General features: G+C 41.7%; 2 protein-coding genes and 1 long non-coding RNA gene across 7 annotated transcripts in view; 2 read left to right on the top strand and 1 right to left on the bottom strand.

Annotated features, from left to right (window-relative positions):
- The first annotated feature begins 97 nt into the window (after window positions 1-97).
- On the top strand, window positions 98-11,618 carry LOC122692642. The gene is made up of 3 exons (XR_006340698.1): window positions 98-4,711; window positions 4,818-6,073; window positions 11,484-11,618. It is a non-coding gene; the product is annotated as an uncharacterized LOC122692642 (long non-coding RNA).
- ZNF583 (zinc finger protein 583) lies at window positions 6,202-21,621 on the bottom strand. 5 transcript variants are annotated; one of them, XM_043900376.1, is made up of 5 exons: window positions 21,496-21,621; window positions 19,845-19,930; window positions 13,809-13,935; window positions 13,478-13,573; window positions 6,202-8,556 (listed from the first exon to the last, which is right to left on the bottom strand). In XM_043900376.1, exons 2-5 carry the CDS (start codon window positions 19,851-19,853, stop codon window positions 7,097-7,099), a joined length of 1,692 nt encoding a protein of 563 aa, XP_043756311.1. In that variant the 5' UTR covers window positions 19,854-19,930; window positions 21,496-21,621; the 3' UTR covers window positions 6,202-7,096. The 5 variants fall into 5 exon arrangements, with proteins under 5 accessions (XP_043756311.1, XP_043756312.1, XP_043756310.1 ...); XM_043900378.1 differs by lacking the exons at window positions 19,845-19,930; window positions 21,496-21,621 and adding exons at window positions 11,492-11,555; window positions 14,918-17,107 and having other exon boundaries at window positions 8,427-8,556; XM_043900377.1 differs by lacking the exon at window positions 21,496-21,621 and having other exon boundaries at window positions 13,846-13,935; window positions 19,845-19,889.
- The window catches only part of LOC122692883, a 31,711-nt gene continuing 29,208 nt past the window's right edge, over window positions 21,473-23,975 (top strand). Inside the window, exon 1 of the mRNA XM_043900697.1 lies at window positions 21,473-22,037. Within this exon, the coding sequence (XP_043756632.1) occupies window positions 21,473-22,037 (565 nt within the window). The remainder of the gene's footprint in view (window positions 22,038-23,975) is intronic.

A 23,975-nucleotide genomic window follows, 5' to 3' on the forward strand; every position in this document is an offset into this window, starting at 1 on the left:
TCAGCTCTTCACATCAGGTGGCCAAAGTAGTGGAGCTTCAGCTTCAGCATCCGTCCTTCCAATGAATTTCAGGACTGATTTCCTTTAGGGTTGACTAGTTTGATCTCCTTTCAGTCTAAGGGACTCTCAAATAAGATGAGTCCTGCACTTTAAAAAATAATCTTATATTTTCATATAATTTTATCTGTGACTGTGCTGAGTCTTTGCTGCTGCAGGACTTCCCTCTGATGCGGCGAGCGGGGTTAGTCTCTCGTTGTGGGGCGTGGGGTCTCTCACTGGGGCGGCTTCTCTCGCTGTGGAGCAAGGGCTCTAGGGCGTGAGTTGATAGCTGCGGCTCCCAGGCTTTTGAGCCCGGGCTCAGTTGTGGCGCATGGGTTCAGTTGTTCCACATCATGTGGGATCTCCCTGGATCAGGGACCAGACCCGTGTCTCCTGCATTTGAAGGTGGGTTCTTTACTACTGAGCCACCAGGGAAGCCCCCAATCCTATATTTCTTCAAATGTGTTTGCAAGATACCAGGATTACAAGTTAATTTTCCAAAACAGTTAATTCTTCTGTTGACACGTTTTGACTGTGATTTTAGTGATCTTTGCTAATAGACAAAAGCTCATGTACCTTGCATGCTTCATTATTTATAATAAGATCCTAAAAGGTGAGTTTAACCTTGGATTTATTTCATGAAAGTTATAAAATTTGCTGTAGGAAACTGGATCTACTGCTGTGGCAGATAGATCAAGAAATCAAACATTTATTCCTTTATAAAAAGCACCTGACAAGGGATAAAACAGTAAGTTTAAAGAGGCTGAGTAAGATTGGCAGTTTGAATCTGTCAGGAAAGTTTTTCCATTTTATCTAAGTGGTCAAACTTTTTGGCCTGAGGCTCACAGTATTCTGCTTAATAACTGTAGTGATGTCATCTCTGTCATTCCAGGTATTTGTAACTGGAATATTTTCTTTCATGTTGTCTGAGTGAAGATATATTGGGTTTACTGACCTGCTTTTATATTTGTTTCCTGTTGATTTCTATTCTTCATTTCCATTATTATGCTACCTCTGGGTTTCATTGTGCTTCATCTTCTAGTCTGATAAAGGCGAGACTGAAGCCATTGAGAGCTTTATTTTACAATTTAGTGATGTTTCCTTCTAAGTAATCCGTCAGCTGCTTTCCATGCGTTTTGATTGTTGTGTTACAAGTTTCAATCCAAAATGCTTTCTATTTTGCCTTTTAACCCATGGGTTACTAAAAATTGCGCTATTTAGATTCAAATATTTAAGAGTTCTCCAACTATCTTACTGATTTCTGCCCGCCAGAGATGAAACGAGTGAAAGCACAGCTGTGAGCTGCTAATCTGATGAGCCTGAGCACCAAGTCCAGCGTACCTGAGGCTGTGACGTACATGCTCTGCATCTTTCACTTCTAAGAGCTAATAAATACATTTTTCCTAAGCTGATTTGAATTGGGTTTCTATCAGAGTCCTGATTACAGTTGCTTTAGTTTTATTTGTAAATTTACTAACTTTATATGCTCCCTGAGTCTTCATGAAAGGATTTAATTCATCCCACCAAGTGGGTTATAATAGCTCCTCTGATGTGTTTTAACTTCAAATACAACTAACCTACATTTCTTCTATCGACTTTAGACAGATCTCCTGAATCCTCTCCACGTACCATGACCATATTGCCCCTTGTCCTTGCTTCAAGCTGTTATTTCCCTGTCAGCCTCCCACCATCCAGTCTATCAGCTGTATTTTGCCTTTATGTTATTAAATAGATATTAGACACTGTGTGTATGTATGTGTGTATACATATACACACAGACAGAGACTTCAGTGATTTGTCTATCTTAAAGCTGGAAATAAGGGGCTTCCCTTGTGGCTAGGCTGGTAAAGAATCCACTGCAATGCAGGAGACCTGGGTTTGATCCCTGGGTTGGGAAGATGCCCTGGAGAAGGTAAAGGCTACCCACCCCAGTATTCTGGCCTGGAGATTTCTGTGGACTATACAGTACAGTCCATGGGGTCTGTTATACACATACATATACATACATACAGAGACTTCAGGGATTTGTCTATTTTAAAGTTGGAAGTAAAACAGCATTAGATCATTATCACTGTATAAATATTATTCTCTTAAGAGGCAGAGCCAAGCATTGGTGAGGATTACATTTCCTCCTCTATAAGTCCAGTGTTATGATCCCAGTACTCACTTAAAATTTTTTCCCCCCATATTCTGTTTCCAAAGTCATGTCACATTTTATGGGGCTTGGTTTATGTTAGGACCATGATATCTGGTATGGCTTCTCCTTTGTTTTTTCCCAAGCCAATAATTGTCTGTCTTTCCTTCTGATGAATGTTTGTTTTCACCATATTACAGAAATCCTCAAATTCTGTGTTAATACTATTTAATGTAACCCATTCCTTCCTTTCTCCCTGGTTTCTCTTCACTGACTCCCTGGATATCTAGCCTACCAGTAATTTGGTCTGATTTTTACAGTGATTATCCTAGTCACCCTCAACACCACTTTACTAGGTTAGATCCACTGTTTAAAGCCTTTTCTGTTTTTTTCCTTTTCCATCCAGATTTTGCTAAAGTGAATCATTCACTCCCCTACTGAAAGACAAGTGGGAGTAAACTGAAGCAAAGTGTACACACAGAATATCAGTATTTGGCCGCATGTCTCACTACCGTCTGGTATAAACTTCTAGGTTCAAAGCAGTTCCAAGCCCCAAGTTGGGAGCTGCTGTCCTGTATTCTACAATCTAACATTGCTCATTGGAGGGAAGGCTAATTCTCTCGATCATTTTTATTAGGAGAAATTCATGTTTTTTGAAAGCTTTTAGGATAGTGTCCTCTTTAGTGTTACAGAATTCCACAAGCATATTTCTGGGTGTCTTTTTAAAATTTTTTCTATTATAATATGGTTTTTGCCAGTTCAGCCTGCCCAACATTCAAGTGAGCTATTCCTAGCTGAGCATTCATAACTTTCTTCAGTTTAGAAAGATTCTTAATCCTTTGACACAGTCCTATTTTATTTTCTCTATTATTATTATTTTTGTGTGTGTGTATGTGTTGTGGAACTCATATTAACTAGACAGGCCTTCTATTAGACTTCCAAGTTTCTTTTCTCATTTTCTCCCACATTTATGAAATTGAAGAATTTCCACAACTTTCTTTGAAATCTTCTATTATAACAGTAATTTTTTTTATTCTTAGGAGTTATTTCTTTTTGGTAGCTTCTCATATTTGCTTTAAAAGTGTAACATCTATTCCAATCTCAAATGTACATTTTTAGCTTTATTCTCATTATATAACTTCACCTACTCCAGGTTTAGTCTGTCACTTGATCCTCATCATGCTGATAACTCTTCATCATCTGTGATGATCCTCAGCTGTCTGTTCACATTTGAGAATGATACTGTTTGATTCTCCTAGGTAGACAGCAGGTCTTTGGTTATTCTCACTATAGATCTGTTTCGCTGAATGAAGCGATTTACTGGGATTTCGGTGTGCCTGGGAAGGGCTGGAGAGATGATGAGATTCTCCAAATTCCAGGAAAGGTTTCAACTTAGGCTACCAACTCTCATTCTAGTTGCTCTAGTTCCCCATAAGTTCATTGAATTTTTTCAATTTGTTTTAATGATAACATTCTTATTTAAAACATTACAGATAATGATAAATCTACCCTCTTGACTGGAATGTCCAATTCCAGGTCCCTCTGCAAAACACTTATAAATTTGACGTGTCTGTTCAGGACTTACTATTTCTGTGTATTTGCATAGTTATAGAAATGTATTAGAAATGTATTTTAAACATATAACCTCTATTACTCTGCAAGTTTTTAATCAGTGCCCTTTTGTCAAATCCTTATCAATATTACCAGTCCATTCTTTTAAACTGGTCTATTTCTCTACTGATGAAAATTTAGATAGTTCTCAGTTTCATGTACTAACCATACTGCCCTCTGAAGAGGTTAGTTAATGTTTTTAACAACTTCAGTGCCTCCAGAGCGGCACTGATGAGTAGTTATTTCTCTATACAACTGCCAGGTTTTTAAAATTAGATTATTTAAATTTGCATCTCTTACTACTAGCAAGGTTAAGTGGGGACTCAGTGTTGGCATTCTGCATTTCTTCTGATTTGTCCATTATTATCCTTTGTTCATCTTTATTCTCAATTGGTTGTCCTTTACCTATTTATAGGTATTCTTATTTACATCTTTCCTTTTGTATTTTATTACAGCCTTTTCCCATTCTGTTTGTCTTTTTAGAAGCAGGCTGCAGTCCATGGGATTGCAGTTGGACAAGACTTAGTGACTGAACAACTACTTTAGATAAAATCAACTTCATTAATCTTTACTTTGTGGCTTTCGTTTTTGTCTAGTTTAGGAAGATATGTCCAACAGCAAAGTCGTAAGCATATCCTATTATGTTTTCTTCCAATACTTTACTATTTAACATTTAGGATTTTATTCAACTAGAACTGATCTTTCTGAATGGTGTGAAAAAAGGATCCAATTTACTTTACTTACAGAAGAGTATAATGGGAAAGCTTTGGTAAGGATACTAACATAACTTTCACATGAAAAGTCATGAACTGGCTTGTCACTGTCCCCCAGCCTCTACACAAGCCAGCTTACAGCATGAGTCTCTCTTGGGACCTTTGGACAGACTGACTTCCCATTACTGAAGTCCCTGTCAGGCAAACGCTTCAGGTCAGACAGACTGACTTCCCATTACTGACGTCCCTGTCAGGCAAACGCTTCAGGTCAGACAGACTGACTTCCCATTACTGACGTCCCTGTCAGGCAAACGCTTCAGGTCACAGCTGTTTCTGCTACATTTCACGAATAAGCAATTTTTTCCCTTTTGTCTTTAACAAAATTTGATTATTTTCTGATACCTTTTAAATTGTTTTATCTGTTGTAGGATATGGAAGGATAAACTTGTATATTTAATTGCAAAAGCAAGCCTTGAAAATTCTGATATTGACAGTGAAATTTCAGGGAAAATTCTGATATTGACGTCACCTTTACATCAGTACACAGAAGTACCTCCTCTCCTATGCTTTTTGAGTGCACATTTTATCAATCTGATATTGAAAGATGGTAGTTCACTTAACGATCCTTGTAAGAGTCAGTACTTATCATTTTTATCAGTTACCTCTTTATACCCCTTACCCATAAGGGAAGGAGGTGTCATTTTCTAAATGATTTGTAAGAGTACTTTGTTAAGGATATGAATCTCATAGCTTAAACATATTTTACTAATTTTTAAAAATTCTGTTTAAAAACCTTTTGTACTATCTTTGACTATAAAAAGCTCATTAAAGTTTTTATATAGTCAAACCTAGAATACATGTGTGTGGTTTCTGGATCTCATGTTGTATTTAGGGAGATTGTTTTCCATGATTATGTATGGTATCCTCTAATGACTCTGTTTTGCATTTGGATAAAAGAATGGGACAGTTGTTTTGTACAGAAATAATTTTGAGCAGAATCTCAAATACCAATACTGTTAAGCTACTGACAGTGAACTATCACCTTTATTATATATTTCCTTTATGTGTATATCTATTGTGAATGTTTATGTGTGTGTGTTGACAAACACGGTGTTTCAGGCCTTAAATTCTTAGGATTTTGTTAGGTACAAAGAATCAATAGATTAATTTGGGGCTTACTAACATCTGTGTAATACTGAATCTTCCCTTACAGAAGGATAAAATGTCTGTTCTTCTCATCCTCCATTAAACTTTAGTCATTTTCTTTGTACTTAATAGTCACATGAGAATTGGTTCCAGCACTGATTGCACAAAGTCTTCAGGAGTCAGGAAATAATAAAGTGTAAAACAAGTCAGATGTAAGTCAACAGGTAGTGGTTTGAACTGTGGAAAAGTGGAAAACAAATGCCCATCTAAAGGTATTCATTTTAAATTTCACACAAACATGTTTATGAGTTTTGACCTATAGTTTTGATTTCTTTTCCCTCTGGTCTTGGAATTACAGATTACAACCTAACACTTTTTCTATTTAAATGACATGGATTTAACACGATTCATCAACGTGGAATTAGGAGCGGTGAGTTAAATTTTGTTTTCTAATCATCTTTGGTTATTGATCTTTTTTTTTTTTTTTTGGTTATTGATCTTTTAAAGTTTCCTGTCTTTTGAGGACTATATTGCCTTTGTTTAAATGTAAATGATGAATACATCTCAGTAAATTTTACTTATTACAATTGATGTTTAACACCTGGTTTCTTAAAACTGTTGAATATATAATGAAGTTAGTTTTCCTTATCAACAAAATCGTATTTCCATGTTTGTACTGAAACAGAAGCCACCATCTTAACTCTATCATCATGAACTCCAACATTAACTCTACTGTGTTGGATACCCTTTTCACTCAGCTTCAGAACAAGGAAGCTCTTTCTACTAAAAAATCTTTAGTCTCCTGGGTCTTGAGCTGTTTTGTTATTTCACCGATAATCACTGCTAAGATGATCAGATCTTCTTTGTATACATAGTTATCCTTTTATTTTACATTAATGTTTATTGATTATGCTAGGCACTGTGCTGAGCAATTTACATGCATTATCTCATTTAATCCTCCCATTAACTTTTGAGGTAGTACCATTATTATTTCTATAATAGAAATAAAAAGACAAGATGCTTACAAGGGACAAAATGTTCGTCCAGAACTAGAGGGCTAGAAAATGGAACAGTAAGAACTGGAACCCCAATCTAGTTGTTGCTGCAATATGAAATTCTGAATTTTGATAAGTAGCCCAGGAATGAGATGGTCACATGAAATGGGACTCTGAAATGTAAACGGGAACAAGGTATTGGGGGGCAGGGGTCTTTTAGGCTATTTTGAGCAATGTGCACCTGGGATGCCAGTGAAGGGTTTTAACGAGGGAGAAGTGATATGGTCAGACTTTTTAAATACAAGTTTGACTGCAATATGGATTACTAACAGGAAATGGTAAATACAGGGGGATGGATTAAAAAGCTATTCCCATAGTCTGTGTCAAATAGATTATCATGTATTGGACAAACATTGATAGAATGGAAATGGATTAATGGAGTCAGATTCAAGGCATATTTAGGAGATAAAGCCTACAGGTCTTGGCAGCGGACTGGACACAGAGGCTGAGGGAGAGGAAAGAGTCAAGAATGACTCCATAGTGTGGATTCTCTCATGATGAGCGAGGTGTGCTCGCTGCCTGAAAGATTTCCTGCAGTCCTTACACTCATAGGGTCTTTCTCCAGTATGAATTCTCTGATGTAGAGTTAGAGACCCACTGTAGCTAAAGGCTTTCCCACAAATGTTACATTCATAAGGTTTCTCTCCAGTATGAATTCGCTGATGCTGAGCAAGGCCTGCATTCTGGCTGAACGTTTTCCTACATTCCTTACACATGTAAGGCTTCTCTCCAGTATGACTTCTCTGATGTTGTGCAAGTGACGAACTGTTGCTAAAGGCCTTCCCACATTCGATACATTCATAGGGTTTCTCCCCAGTGTGAACCCTCTGATGTTGATCAAGGTACGCGATCTGGCTGAAGGCTTTCCTACATACTTTACATTCATACGGTTTCTCTCCAGTATGAACCCTCTGGTGCTGAGCAAGGTGTGCATACTGGCTGAAGGTTTTCCTACACTCCTTACATTCATAGGGTCTCTCTCCTGTATGTATTCTCTGATGTACAATTAGGTATCCACGATGGCTAAAGGCTTTCGCACACACATGACATACATAAGGTTTCTCTCCAGTGTGAATTCTCTGATGCTGAGCAAGAAATGAACCATTACTAAAGGCCTTTCCACACTCGATACATTCAAAAGGTCTCTCTCCAGTATGAACTCTCTGGTGTTGAGTCAGGTGTGCAATCTGGCTGAAGGCTTTTTTGCACTCTTTACACTGATAAGGTTTCTCTCCAGTATGAACTCTCTGGTGTTGAGCAAGGTGGGCATTCTGGCTGAAGGCTTTCCTGCATTCCTTACATTCATAGGGTTTCTCTCCAGTGTGGATTCTCTTATGTTGAGCTAGGTTTGCACTCTGACTGAAGGTTTTCCCACACTCGACACACGCGTAGGGCTTCTCTCCAGTATGAATTCTCTGATGAAGAGTGAGAGATGAGCTCTGGTTGAACACCTTCTCACATTCATTACATTTCAAAAGTTTCTTTTCTACATAGACTTTCTTACGTTTCATTTCCACAGGTTTTTTCCGGTAACTTCTCTTTTGTGGCTCATGCTTATTACGTTTCTGCTTTATATCAAAGATTGTATCCTGATGGAAAGTTTGCCAGGACTTAGTATATTCATTACTGTGATCCTCAGTTAGGATTTCTCTGTGAGTGACGATCAGCTGACTAGCATGTACCTCCTGAGTTCCCAACTGGTTCTTAAACCAGTCCTTACTTTTAGGGTCTCCTCTCCAACTGGAGCAGTTGAGGTTATAACTAAGATGGCTTCTTCCCATCATCATTATTTTGGATGATTCTTCATAAATAACTTGCTTTGATGGAAATTCCTTGTTTCTAAATGCATACTCCCAATCTAAAAGATATCAAGAAAACAAACATCTTTTGTATTTATACATTAGAAAAAACTTCTAAAACACAAACTGGTGAATGAACTACATATGTAAGTTCAAGAATGTAATAGCTGTTAAATGCAGTCTAACGATGAGATTATAAAGAATGAAAATGTGGAAAATTTATTAAGAAAATACCTCATGCATAACTATTAAGGTAACCATCAGAATATCACAATCATTATATATACACAATCATTTTATATATATATATCTATATTAAGTCTGCAAACACCTTCCTTTCTTGCCTCAGGTTAGCCTGCATTCAAGGTAAGTTCGTCAGCTTTAAAAAAAAAAAGAAAAAAACCTTCATGTCAATGTGGCTAAAAAAAATCTATTAGATCCCCACATACTAAAACACACCAGGTGTCATTAATTGCCATGAAAGTGTTAGTCACTCAGTTGTGTCTGACTCTTCGCTACCCCATGGACTTGCAGGCCGCCAGGCTCCTCTGTCCATGAGGTTCTCCAGGCAAGAATACTGGAGTGGGTTGCCATTTACTTTTCCAGGTGATCTTCCTGACCCAGGGACTGAACCTGCGTCTCCTGCATTGCAGGAGGATTCTTTACTGTCTTGAGCCACCAGGGAACCCTATTAATTGCTATAGGCTATATATAAAACTATGGTTAAACTTTAGCAGTCTGAAAATAGTCTTCCTGAGTATCATTTTCTGTGTGATATGTTCCAACCAAATGTAAATTTTCAGCTGATACTCAAGCTAAGATGCCTTCATATTGAAGTAAGTTTGTATCAAATTGTTGGTTTTATTAATCTGCCATAGGCCTTTATTTACCTTATCTTTTCCATTCCTAAATCAAATCACCTATTACTCTGTTCAAGACTTTCCAATGGTTTCTCACCTTGTTTATAGTAAAACCAGACTTTCTATTATGATTTACAAAAGCAATGTAGCACAGAAACATAAATGTAAAATTATACAAAATTATAGCAAATAAAATCCAGGAAAATATGAAAGCATAATCCTGATCAAGTGGAGTTCATCCCACGAATGCAAGGTTAGTTTCATATATGAAAATCAGTGTAACTCACCACATGAACAGATTAAAGATGCAAATCACATTGTTTCAATCAGTGTAAAAGTATTTTACTAAATTTAACATCTGTTTGTTATAAAAATCCTCAGCAAAGCAAGAACAGAAAGGAACTTCCTCAAGCTGATAAAGGGCATCTAAGAAATATCTGTAACAACTTAATAGTGAAAGAGTGAATACATTTCCCCTTAAGATTGAGAACAATGCAAGTATATTTGCTTTTAAGCAATGCTATTCAACATTACAAGAGATCCTAGCTATGTCAATAAGAAAGAAAGTTGTATTTGCAGATAACATTACTTTTCATGGCTTCCCTGGTAGCTCAGTTGGTAAAGAATCTGCCTGCAATGCAGGAGACCCTGGATCGATTCCTGGGTTGGGAAGATCTGTTGGAGAAGGGATAGGCTCCCACTCCAATATTCCTTGGCTTCCCTGGTGGCTCAGCTGGTAAAGAATCTGCCTGCAATGCAGGAGACCTGGATTCGATCCCTGGGTTGGGAAGATCCCCTGGAGAAGTGAACACCTACCCACTCCAGTATTCTGGCCTGGAGAATTCCATGGACTGTATAGTCCATGGGGTCACAAAGAGTCGGACACAACTGATCACACATGCACACATTATTGGAAAAAACTTATATCTGAAAAATTATGTATCTTATATCCATAAAACTATATCACTTTCTATATAGATATATAAATATAATACTTATAAGAAGCCACTACACTGGATATGACAAAACACTGCTTATAGAAATTAAGACTGTAAAAAATGGCTAAATTTCATGAATTGGAAAACAATACTAGGATGTTAATGATAAAACAATGATACTAGGATGTCAGTTCTCTCTTAATTGATACATAGATTCAACGCAGTCCCAAACAAAACCCCAGAAGGATTTTTAGGTAGACATGCTCAACTTCATTCTAGAATTTATATGGAAATGCAAATGATCTATTAAAATAGTCAAAGTGATTTTACAAATTCAACTGATGTCAAAGTTTACTATAAAGCTACAGTAATCAGGACAGTGTGGTACTGGTGAAGGGACAGACATATATAGATCACTGGAAAAGAACAGTTCAGAACTTAGCCCATACATATATGGTCAACTGATTTTTAATAAAGATACCAAAAAGACAACATAATGGGTAAGGGAAAGTCTTTTAAAAAAGGGTACTAGAGCAACTGTGTATCTGAAAAACAGCAACAGGCTCATACAGAGAACACCCTGTGGCTGCCGAGGGGGAGGGAGGGATCAGGGAGGGAGCAGTGGGGGAGGGAGGGATCAGGAGTTTGGGACTAGCGGCTGCAAACTGTCGTATAGGATGGACACATGGCAGGCCCCACTGTAGAGCACGGGGAGCTATATACGCGTGTACCTGAGCCGTTCTGCTGTAGACGCGTGTACCTGAGCTGTTCTGCTGTATACTCGTGTACCTGAGCCGTTCTGCTGTAGACGCGTGTACCTGAGCCGTTCTCTACAGCAGAAATTAACAGAGCACTGTATGTCAGCTTTACTTCAATAAAACCATTCTAAATAAAAAACCCTCAAAAGGTATGGTGAGGATATGGAGCACACCTGGAACTCTGCTACAGTGCTGATGGGAATGAAAATACCATCTCCTTGGAAAACTAAAGTTACACACATTCCTGTCATATGACTCCATTTTTCCACTTTTTTTAAGCTGGTATTAAAAGCATTTTTTATCGACATATAATTGCCTTACCATGTGTGTCAGCTTCTCTGCGCAGCAAAGTACAACTACGTGTGTTCGCATATCCCCTCCCTCTTGAGCCTTCCTCCCACAACCCCCACCCCTGTTTTTCCACTTTTAGGTATTTACCTAAGAGAAATGAAAATGTACGTCCATACAAAGTCCTGTACATGCCCACTTCATACTGCCCACGCTGGAAACGACCCAAAGATGCATCAGTAGGTAAGTGGAAAAACGAAAATGTGGAATGTCTGCACAGCAGACTGACACTCAGCAACAAAAGCAGTAAATTACTCACATATGCAACAGTGTGATTTTCAAAGTAAATTTTGATGGTGAAGTAAACCAAACATAATAGTATGATTCCATTTAGTTTAAATGCAAACTAATCTAAAACGACAAAGGTTAGTTTGGAGCCAGAGTGGAGAAGAATGGACTGCAAAAAGGCACAAGCAATCTTCTGGGGTGATGGTCTTCATTGTAGTGATGGTTTCAGGGATGTATACAGCTGTCAGAACTCATCCCACTGTAATTTACATTAATGCAATTTACTGTATGTAAAGTTAAGAAAAATTACAGATGGAAACAAAGGCTAAGCAAAGACTGACTTTAGTAACATGAAGTAAAACTCATGTAACAAGCTCTTTACACTGAAAATACTCTTAACTTGGAACCTATAGAATAGTTTAAAAAAAAAGCTATGTATTAGGTCACATAAAATCCTCAATTCATTAGAAAATAGAATTAGTAGTAATTGCTATCCTGATCAAATATAATAAAGCAATTTGATCAAAATACAGTAAAACCAGAAAACTTTCTGTTAAACAGCTGTTGTGTAGGGAATTAAAACTTGTCTAGGAAATGGAAATAAAACCACTAAATATCAAATACACCTGAAACTATAAAACCTCTAATAATTTCATTAGTGAATTAAGAAACAATGAAATAATAGTTTAAGTTTTCAGTTTTTTAGCATGTTTCCAAAAAATGGAAACAAAGTAAATCTAAGGAAATAAATAATTAGTAAAGAGAAAAACAGAAAATAGAGAATTAGAAAAGGGGAGAATGATGAAGCTATATTTTATATTTAACAGATATAGCCAAAAGCTGGAATTTAAAAATAAATAAGCAAAATTGATGAATCAGTAGCAACCTAACTAAAACAACTAGCTATATAAAATAAAATGGGATATTTTATACTACAGTACAAAACAAAAAGAATTGTAAGCGATTACTATGCTCAGGTTCATGGAAATAAACCTGATAACTATCTAGAAAAATTAAAATTTATATAATTTAACTCAAGGAGGAAGTTATCGGGAGGCCACTTACCAGAGGACACTGAGAAAGCTATCAAAGGTCTACTTCCCCACAGAAGCCCTGGTACCAGAGTTTTTCTTTCAAACTCTAAGACTCCTGACCTCATTCCTTCACACTAACATGTAATCAGACTTTTTTCCTAGCCTCCACTTCCCTCCAGTGGTATGCTGCATTTCTTTACTAGGAAATCTTCCCATCAGATAAGTCTTACTGTCCTAAGTCAAATTCATGTTTTCTTCTACAAACCTATTCTTCCTTTTGACTTGTTTCTGTTAAATGCTATCACCTTCCAGTTACCCAGATTTGAAGAAAATACCATCAGAAGTATTTTTCCTTTGGTGGTTTATAAACGTCAGAATAATCCTAAAAATTTAATAGGATGATTTTCTCAAAGTAGAAACCTGAATCTTGGTAAGAGATTAAGTGAATAAATGAATCAGTCCTTCAGTCTAAAAGGAATGAATGAGTGAAAAGGAAAAAAAAAATGCATTGCTGCATCTAGATGTTTAAACACAGGATTGGAGCAACTTGTGTCAAACGGAAAGGCAAAGACAAGAAGACACTGTGACATTTGGATCCAGAGAACAGAAAAAGGTTATCTGAGAGGGCAGTACTGTGTGAGAGTGAATCGGGGAGAGTTTAGTTGGGGAGCTCAGGCCAGAGACACCTCTGTCTCCTCCCAGGCCTGGAGCCCTTTGACGCTACCCAGGAAGCATCAGTTAGGAGCTGAACTTTTCAGGCTAGCTGAGCTTTTCCTGGCAGGGGCCCCTCTAGCCCTGGGTCTCGCTCACTCACCAGAGCGTGCTCCCCTTGGCCCCTCCTCCTTCACCAGCCAGGGCTCCTTTCCTTGCTCCAGTAATGAGATCACATCTGGCTTAGAAACCGAAACTCCTGCTCCCAAGAAATAAAAAGGGGAGTTAGCCAGGCCCGTCAGTCAGATGGAGCTGCTTGGGCACTGGGAAGGGGAGGGAGCAGGGGAGAGGTGACGTGTCTGGGGGCGGGAAGGGAGCTGCACCAACACCCAACCCAGCTGCGACTGCAGAGCTACACTCATCTGGGGAGACCCGTGAGGCGCGGCACTGGGGAGCAGCCTCCTCGGATGCCGCCTGCAGGGAGACCTCCTCACCCAGCGACACCAGGCTCCGGTAGTTGTCCAGCATCACCTTCCTGTACAGACTCCTCTGCGCGGGGTTCAGCCACTCCCACTCCTCCTGCGAGAAGTCCACGGCCACGTCCCCAAACGTCACCAGACCCTGAAACGACACAGACCCGCTCCTGCTCAGCCGGCGTTCCTACCCTCACACGAGCACGGTTTATTAGAAACCCTGCGTGCGGTGCAGTTTGCGGTCAGCATCTCGGTCCGGGCAACGCGCCCTCGCTGTGCTTGGTCTTGACGTTCTGTCACGGAGAGCACACCATTTCAGAAGGTCTCCACTGATGAGGAAAAGGTGCAAGTGAAAACTGCCAAGAACAGAACATGTAAACAATCAAATGTGAGATAATTCAGTACTCACACTACATGCTGGAGCATTTCTCAGCGTGGAAAATCAGGACAGATGGGAGCAGTAAAAAAAAGGCCTCAAGGAGGAGGCAGAAACATGCTCAATTTTTATATGCATTTTTTCCAAATTATGCAATTGAATGATCAGTGTTCCAGCTATATCAATTAGGTATATATAAACATATATTTGATGCTCACTGTATTGGTACTCTAAAATTACATACAAAGGTAATAAAAGCAGTACAGAAGTTTTATGGTGATTTTGCAAAAATATAACTTAAGTGTATGCGATTACAGAGAACAATCAGGAACAACAAAAGATTACATGACAGCCCTTGATAGTGTCACTAAGTTTGAAAGACAGTTGTTAACTTATCATACCCCCTAAAAGACAAAGTAATAGTAATTTTAACCACCATTAAGTTAGATAGGGAACATCTCAAATGTGATAATGCAGTGAAATCACAAAACACCTACAGCTCTCACGAGAGAAACACACCCAGTTGTGAACACCTAGTGAACAAGAGTTTCTGAAATGTTACCACAGAGCTCTCAAACACCACGGTATGTTAAATTAAGGATCTCTGTAACATGAAATGAGACCTAGTCTGCTTCCCGAAAATTAAAAACATGGGCATTCTTCCTCATGTGGTAAGTCTGCTCCAGATTTTTTTTTTGGCTGTATGATCTGGTATGTGCTTTACGGGTTTGGCACATCACAGAGCAAAACCTACCCTTAAGCTGAGCTGACACGCAGCTGCCCTCAATGGCACACACCCAAACAGCCGAGCTGACCTGTCAGATCCTGAAATGCTTCCACGCTGCCTGGTGAGCAGTGGCGGCAGGGAGCCCCGCTGGCAGCCATCCTCACCACAGTCCGGTAAGGAGGGGACCGCCCGCCCCGCATCAGCATCCAGGATCCCATCGGGGCAAGTTCTGGATGTGTCCTGGCCGGAGGGGTTGTCAAATATGAACATCACTCCTATTAACGTGCCTCCTGACAGAGTAATACCCTTACTGAAGATGCATTTAAGCCTATCAGTGATGCTACACAGAAACATTTTCAATGGGAAAAAAAAAATGAGTCAGTATATGAATAACTGAGTAATGGACAAAAACGTTAAGGAAACCACAAGTGAAGTGAAAAGACACCACGGAACATCAGCTTCTATCTTACGTGCTTCCATCTCAAAAACAACTTAATAAAGGAAATCTGGGAAGTGAGGTGAAGGCTTCAAGGAAGGGAACACCAGTTGGGTTTAAAAGATGAAACTTGTGCAAGATAGGGCTGGGCACCATCAATCATAAATTCTATTAAAACTCAATCACTTCAATACACTCTTTAAAACTGTGTGCAAAAAGAGTGTTCCACACACATGTTTTCTGTAGTAGAGGCCAGGCAGGTGTTGCCAGGTAAAGTTCTTACAAGATGTTTTTTTTACTTGCACGCACAAACAAAGGTATTCTGGGTTTTGATGGTCTGATTGACATTTTCCTCTTAGCCAATGAGATCTGAATACCTTTCAAATGTTTTTATATTTATTTTGATTTTATAAGACAGGAATCTTATACCATTTTGTCACCTTATTAAAGAAGCTTAGGAAATGTCTGGAGAGAGCCATCATGATGGCAGAGCAGCAAGATATGAAGCCTACCTTCTCCCACAAACAGAAAAGTGAAAGACAGGATTCTCACAGCAGCAAGAGAAGAACAGAGCGTTAATTACAAGGCTCCCCCCCAGCAGCTGTCAGGTGAGCCTCTACAGAAACACTGCAGGACAGAAGGGACTGGCAAGATATAGTCAAAGACTTGAAAGGGGAAAACCTGCAGCCTAGGCTACTCTTACCGCAAGATTATTTAGAATAGAAAAAAGAAAATGTTTTAAAAGAAAGAAAATAGTGCCTGGTATTTCTACCCACAGTGATTTTTTTTTTTCCCTTTCTAAGTTAAAAACTCGGAAGTCCTAACCCCCAACATCTACCTACCTCCTATAAGCAGTCAAAATGCACAGTTAGTATGTATTTGTTCACATTTCCTTACACAGACATGTCTATGATTACGTATTCATTTACTGATAACATCACTCTTGTTAGATGCATATTATTATCAATACATAATGTAAATCAGCCATATCTGATTTATTAACCCCTTGCTTATTTTCAATTATGTCAGTCTTAATTTTTCACTATGATGTTACAAAGGTCTCTAGTTATTGTCTTAAAATATACTCCTAAAAGTTCTTCTCTCCATTAAGATTAGGATTTCCCAACTTACTTAACATCAGAAAAAAGTTTAATTTACACTATTCTGGCCTAGTCAGATAAGGACATAATGAAAAAAAAAATCAGGTTGGGACTGAAGTTTTGACCTGTAGTCAAAGAAATACTAATAAAAGTTTTCAGGTAGAAGGAAAATGGAATGAAATGAAAAATAAAAGGAAAATGGAAGCATTGAAGCACAGGAAGAAATTCAGAGCCCCGAAACAATAACTAAATATAACATCTACAAATAATAACATAGGGGAGTTACCTTGTTGAGAAAGTAACAAAAGTACTAACTATAGACGGAAGATTACAGAGGAAAGAAAGATGATTGTTACAGTAAGAAGTAACGGATACATATTATCCCAAAGTGGCCACTAAAAGAATAATAGCCTGCTGTGAGAATAGAGAAAATATAAAACATATACTGTTTTATAAGAGCCTTCCCAGTTGGCCAATACAGGAGACATGGGTTTGATCCCTGGTCTGGGAAGATCCCCTGGAGAAGGAAAAGGCAACCCACTCCAGTATCCTTGCCTGGGAAATCTCATGGACAGAGGAGCCTGGTGGGCTACATATAGTCCATGGGGTCACAGAGTCGGATATGACGTAGTGACTGAGCACAATAACAAGAGGCATACTTTAAATAATCTTTAGAGGCAGAGGTTCTCAAAAACTGTGCATTAAAATCATCAGTGGACTCAGTAAAAATGCGGTTTCCTGGGCCCCATCACAAGAGACTGTGACGCACTCAGGGCCTTTGGGTCGATGGGCTATGTGTCCCCCACATAACATACCCTCTGCCGCCTTCCATCACCAGCTCACGGACAGCAGAAGAGAGGCTGCTTGCTGGCTCTTGCTGCCCTGGTCTCAAAAATTCATTCTTATGTTGATTTTTATATTAATTTGGCAAATATTTAGTGGATGCTTACTACCTACATTGTTGTAATTCCCTACTACCTATACTGGGAATACAAAGGTGGACAGAATATAGTCCCTCCCCTTGTGGAATTAAAATTCTGACAGAGGAGAAAGACATTCAATGTAAGGTCACACAACGTCCGGTAATATTAAATACTATGACAGAAACAAGGTAAGGTAACTTAGAGTCACAGGGGCGTTCATAGAAGTAAAAATGGGCTTCCCTGGTGGCTCTGACGGTAAAGAATCCGCCTGGAGTGCAGGAGACTCTGGTTCCATCCCTGTGTCAGAAAGACCCCTGGAGAAGGAAATGGCAGCCTGCTCCAGTGTTCTTGCCTGGAGAACCCCATGGACAGAGGAGCCTGGTGGGCTACAGTCCTGCTGCTGCTGCTAAGTCGCTTCAGCCGTGTCCAACTCTGTGCGACCCCACGGACAGCAGCCCATATATTTCTGCTTTGTTGACTATGCCAAAGCCTTTGACTGTGTGGATCACAATAAACTGTGGAAAATCCTGAAAGAGATGGGCATACCAGACCACCTGACCTGCCTCTTGAGAAACCTGTATGCAGGTCAGGAAGCAACAGTTAGAACTGGACACAGAACAACAGACTGGTTCCAAATGGGGAAAGGAGTATGTCAAGGCTGTATATTGTCACCCTGCTTATTTAACTTATATGCAGAGTACATCATGAGAAACGCTGGGCTGGAAGAAGCACAAGCTGGAATCAAGATTGCCGGGAGAAATATCAGTAACCTCGGATATGCAGATACCACCACCCTTATGGCAGAGAGTGAAGAGGAACTAAAAAGCCTCCTGATGAAAGTGAAAGAGGAGAGTGAAAAAGTTTGCTTAAAGCTTAACATTCAGAAAACTAAGATCATGGCATCTGGTCCCATATCCTCATGGGAAATAGATGGGGAGACAGTGGAAACAGTGTCAGACTTTATTTTTTTGGGCTCCAAAATCACTGCAGATGGTGATTGCAGCCATGAAGTTAAAAGACGCTTACTCCTTGGAAGGAAAGTTATGACCAACCTAGACAGCATATTAAAAAGCAGAGACATTACTTTGCCAACAAAGGTCCGTCTAGTCAAGGCTATGGTTTTTCCAATGGTCATGTATGGATGTGAGAGTTGGACTGTGAAGAAAGCTGAGTGCCAAAAAATTGATGCTTTTGAACTGTGGTGTTGGAGAAGACTCTTGAGAGTCCCTTGGACTGCAAGGAGATCCAACCAGTCCATCCTAAAGGAGATTGGTTCTGGGTGTTCATTGGAAGGACTGATGCTAAAACTGCAACTCCAGTACTTTGGCCACCTCATGTGAAGAGTTGACTAATTGGAAAAGACCCTGATGCTGGGAGGGATTGAGGGCAGGAGGAGAAGGGGACGACAGAGGATGAGATGGCTGGATGGCATCACCAAGTCGACGGGCATAAGTCTGAGTAAACTCTGGGAGTTGGTGATGGACGGGGGGCCTGGTGTGCTGCGGTTCACGGGGTCGCAATGAGTCCGACACGACTGAGCGACTGAACTGAACTGAACTGAAGTCTTTAATAACTATATGTTCGGTGAGTGAATAAGTATTTTCCGTTCTTACTTGTATTTGTTTCTGGATGTTATATGCTGATCTTTTTCTTTCTCTGGTTCCCATTCTATATTATTTACTGGTTTTGTTATTACAGAGGTAAGCAGCCACTTTTTAATGTATATTCAATATTCCGTCCTATCAGTCTCTTTTTCAAAAAATGTCCTGCAGTTTTCCATATTAACTCATCATTCATCTTCAGTGAATGATGCAGAATATTCGGTCTGTGGCCTGATGCTAACTCAGGGTATCTCATTACTCCCGTGGAGTCCTTCTCATTAATGCATCACCTTCCTGTACAGACTCCTCTGCGCGGGGTTCAGCCACTCCCACTCCTCCTGCTCACCCAGTGCCTGAAGAAAACTCCTCTCCTAGCTGACCCACCCTTTAATACTCAAGACCAGCAAACCCCACTCCTCAAAACCTCCCTGAGCAAGAGCCCCTGCCCTGTGCCACAGCTAAGCCTCGCCCCGCAGTCCCTGTCGGCGCTCGAGCTCAGGTCTGTGGGAAAGCTCGAGACTGCTGCTCGCATCTCAACAGCCACTTTGACCTCAGTGAATCAAGTCCCTCCGGCGAAGATTTTCATCTTCCACCAAGGAGTGTATTTTGGCCTCTTAAGACCTCTCAACTGAACACCTCACCCACAGCAAGTGCTAAACTGTTTCTTGAACAGAAGATGAAAATTCTGGCTGAGGGGGAAAAAAAAAAGAAGCTCACTGCGCTTTGAGGGTGGTGGTGGTGGGGAAATCTTTCACTAGATTGGAGAACATAAGGACCAGATCACTGAATGAATGGAACTTCAGTAGAGTGGGGAATTTCAGAAGAAAAGCAAAATGTCCATGTTAAATCTGAAAAAACAAGGCATTTCAGAGAAGAGAAGAAATATTTCCTTACCTCGGACATGGCTTTAAGAAATTACGACAGCTCTTCTGCCCTCCTCCTTCCTGCTCCTCTCTGAGCAGCGTTCAGAGAAAACACAGCTGGAGAGGGAAGAAGAAAACATAAAATGCCAGGACTGCCCTCAGCTCTCAGCACCGTCAGCTAAGAAAGTCTCCTTTCCTTCTCGCTGCCCTTCTCCCCACCACAGAACATAAGAGCTGACACTCAATTGGTGTTTGCTATCTAAGTTCTTTCACCTACCTAAGTACAGTTGATTTATAGTGTTATATTAGTTTCAAGTGTTCAACACAGTGACTCAGTATCTTTAGAGGTCATACTTCACTTAAGGGCTTCCCAGGTGGTTTGAGTGGTAAAGAACTCCGGTAACAATGCAGGAGACATAGGAGACACTTTGATCCCTGGGTCAGGAAGATCCCTGGAGAAGGAAATGGCAACCCATTCTTGCCTGGAGAATCCCACGGACAGAGGAGCCTGGTGGGCTACAGTCCATGGGGTCCCAAAGAGTCGGACATGACTGAAGCGATTTAGCACGCTCATACTCCATTTAAATCTCCCACGTGCTTTAGATCTCAATATGCGACATAAACTCTCTGTGCATAAAATAGCTCCTCGTTTATAAGAATAACAGTACCCTTCAGAGTGGCACTGCTAGGTAAGGGGTGTGTCCCCCTTCACACGTGAAATTCACATCAGTGAAATTATCCAAGGCTTCATGGTAATTAAGCAGCTGAGCCCAACTGGGATCCGTATCTGCCTCCTTAGTCTCTTCACTAGAGGATGACATTGAAAGGAAACGTGTCCCCACCGTTTCTACAAAGATGAGATTAAAAAGCTACAAAGTGAATGCCTCAGAGAAAGCATCTTTACACAGGGCAGCCCGCACAGGGGTCGTGTGGTCTGGAGGACCCTGGACCAAAGAGGACTTCCTGCTTCTAGTTCTGGCTTATTATAAAGCACACCAGAAAACCATTCGCTCAACTTTTCTAACAAATTTCCTCGACGGGGGTGGGGAGGGTGTGCAGGTGCAGGGACATGCAGAAACTGTCACCGGAACTCCCTAAGTTACGAGTTACTGTCCACGGAACTCCCTGCCTTGGCCAGTACAGCGGCGGGGGAAGGACCTTCGGTGCCGGAGGCGGTCAAGGCCGGCGCTCAGGGCTCTGCCCGCCGGGCCGAGGCCGTGTCCTCCCCAGCTCTCTTCCCTCCGTCCCTTCCCTCTGTGAACTCCGTCTCCTCCATCTCGCGTCTCCCCCACTACACAGAGCCCCCAGGCCTGGGGCGCACGGCCTCCACCCCCGCGGCGCGCACACACACACACTCACACACCCCCGCCCCACCTCCCCCCGGGCTGGCGGCTCCCCGGGCGCAGCCTGCGGGGACGCACGGGCACAGCCGCGGGCGCACGGTCACGACGCTGTCACCCGCGTCCTCAAACTCTCCTCACACACGGCCGCGCGCGCTCCCACGCGCAAGGTCACGCACACAGTGGCGCTGTCACGGCCAGACTCGGCTCACACGCAGTGACACGCTCGCTCTGCTCACACAGTCACGCACACCCTGACCCCGGCTCCCACCATCCCGGACGCCCTCACCCGCCCGCCCGCCGGCAGGCCTGCCCGCCCATGCGCCGCGCGGGACGCCTCACCTCTCCTCGCTCGGCGGCCGAGCGGCCCGCGGCCGGGGCGGGGACTCGATCTCGCCGCGAGCGGCGGCCTCACAAAGGGGCCGCAGCGCCCGGGCGGGCAGCCGGCGCCGGCCGCGGGGGCCGCCGGGAGCTGGAGTCCGGCGCCTGGCCCGGGGCGGCGCGGAGCATGCCGGGACTGCCGGCCGCGGCAGCCGGCGGCTTCCGGCCTCGTCCCCTCGCGTCGCTCTACCGCGCTCCCGCAGCCCCGGCCTTCCGACCCAGAGCCGGCCCGGCCCAGCCCTCAGGCCGGCGTACCCATCGCCCGGCTGCCGAGTCCGCCGAGACCTGGATGGGCGGCGTGAGCTGCGCAGGCGCACCGCGCTCGCGTCGTCCAGGTGTCCAGAACCGCTGGCCTCGCGTGGCGGCCGGGCTGCGGGGCGCACGCGCAGTGGCCGCGGCCGCGCGGGCGCCGCAGGTGGCGCTTCGGGCCGGCGCTGGGGGAACGCAGACGGTGGGGCTGGGTGTGCGGGCCATGGAGAGCGCCGGGGCTCGGGGCTTTTCCTGTATCCCCTCTATCCTCCCGATCCTTTCATTTGCCACTTACTGAGGGCCTACCGTGTGCCAAGCAGGGCTTCCCACATGGCTCAGTGGTAAAGAATCCGCCTGCCAACGCGGGAGACCTGGGTTCCATCCCTGGGTCCGGAAGGTCCCCTGGAGGAGGACGTGGCAACCCACTCCAGTGTTGTTGCCTGGAGAATCCCATGGACAGAAGAGCCTAGCAGGCTAGAGTCTGACAGGACTGAGCGACCAAGGAAAGCACAGTTCGCCAAGCACTGTTGTAGGCGCTGGGGACGCAACTAGGAACGTGCCAAAATCCCCATCTGCGGAGCTGAGGTTCCAGTGTGGGAGAAATTTAGTAGGGAAAAAAAAAAAAGACACTGATAAATACTGGGGATTGATACACGTTATAAAGAAAAGCAGAGCATAAGGCTGTTCTTTCGGCACTTCGTTCATTTTACACCCTCTTGTTCCTATTCAGTATGTGTCTGAAAATGTTTTAATAAACTCCTACCTCTAGTCCTCACATTCATGCCTCACCTTTTCTGAAATTGCCTTATAGGATGTGGAGCTTCAGATTAACTTCTCATTAAAGGAACCAATGACAAAAAGCTGGAAATGTTTATATGGAGGAAATGTAAAAAATGCAAATGTTATATTTACAAAGATATTGAAACACTGTATATAGTAATAACATGTTGAATATAAACAACATGGTTAAAAGTAGAGAAATAAATACGTTTGATATTATACAACTTATAAAACTACTTGTGTGATACTGAAGTAACCTGTATTTCTGGGGTTTTGTTTTTGTTAAAGGCGGAATTGATCTGTTACAACTACATTAAGATTGCACTATTGGAAAACTGTTCCTATATATAAAAAAAAAAGGAACACAATCCACAAAAACTGGTTGGTTTTGTGTTTTAATGTTGAAATTCCAACTGTACCTAACCTCTGACTTTCTGAAACAGTGCAAACATGCAAGTTAAGACGTATCAGTAAATGTGCAGGTTTTTGCAGCCTTTTCCACATTTCACAGATGTATGAAGAATCTTGAATGCCCATAAAGATGTATGAGCATCTTTACCCTGAAGAAGATAGGTGATAACATTTTTTGTTTTCAACCATTACCTTTTAAGCTTCTGTTGGCAGAACCCTCTACAAAGCTTGCATCAAAATTTACTGTGACCTGCATAAAAGACAAATTTATCATTTTCAAATCAATAATCAGCAAACAGATGTCTGCCTAGCATATTAAATTTAATGGAGTAATCTAAGTACATGATCTTGAGTATTAAGAGTACAGAATCCGAGACAAAAGGACCCATTTACTTTGCTCTCATTGTCACAATGAAGATATATTTATTTTTTCCATGGATTGATACTGGAGCAAATTTAAGTCTGTACTCTATTTTGAGTTAAATTTTATAACAGGTGTGAGGCTGAAGTTCTTTTGTTGCGGTGCATGTCCGATGGTGCCAGCGTCATTTGCTGAAGATGCTCCTCTTCCTCCAATAAACTGCTTTTGCTCCCAAACACAATTCTAAAACGGGCAAAGGATACGGGAGACCTCTCTCCGAAGAATATGAACGGCAAGTCCAAAAGCAGTTGAAAAGATGCTCAAATCATCAGTCCTTAGGGAAATGTAAATCAAAACCATAATGACTTGCCATTTCACACCCACAAAAATGGCTAGAATCAAAAAGTCAGACAACAAAGTGTTGGTGAGGATGTGGAGACACTGAACCCGCATACGTTGCCAGTGGGAATTTAAAATGAAGTCGCTGCCTTGGAGAAACATTCCACACATTTCTTAAACAGCTAGAGTTACTACATGACCCAGCAATTGCAGTCATGGATGTATATATACCAAGAAAAATGAAAACACACATCCATGCAAAAACTAGTACACAAATGGTCCATAACAGCATTATTCACGA

The sequence above is a fragment of the Cervus elaphus genome, chromosome 4 (genome assembly GCF_910594005.1).
Source record: "Cervus elaphus chromosome 4, mCerEla1.1, whole genome shotgun sequence".
Taxonomy (NCBI): domain Eukaryota; kingdom Metazoa; phylum Chordata; class Mammalia; order Artiodactyla; family Cervidae; genus Cervus; species Cervus elaphus.

Bases quoted from the DNA above. Each gene is read 5' to 3' on its own strand.
- ZNF583 (XM_043900375.1), bottom strand. From the start codon at position 15,244: ATGTTTCTGTGTAGCATCACTGATAGGCTTAAATGCATCTTCAGTAAG. The intron at 13,574-13,808 runs GTGAGGAGGTCT...TCTTGGGAGCAG, and splicing joins CCGGAGCCTGGTGTCGCTGG to GAGTTTCGGTTTCTAAGCCA. The intron at 8,557-13,477 runs GTGAGTGAGCGA...GATATCTTTTAG, and splicing joins GCCAAGGGGAGCACGCTCTG to ATTGGGAGTATGCATTTAGA.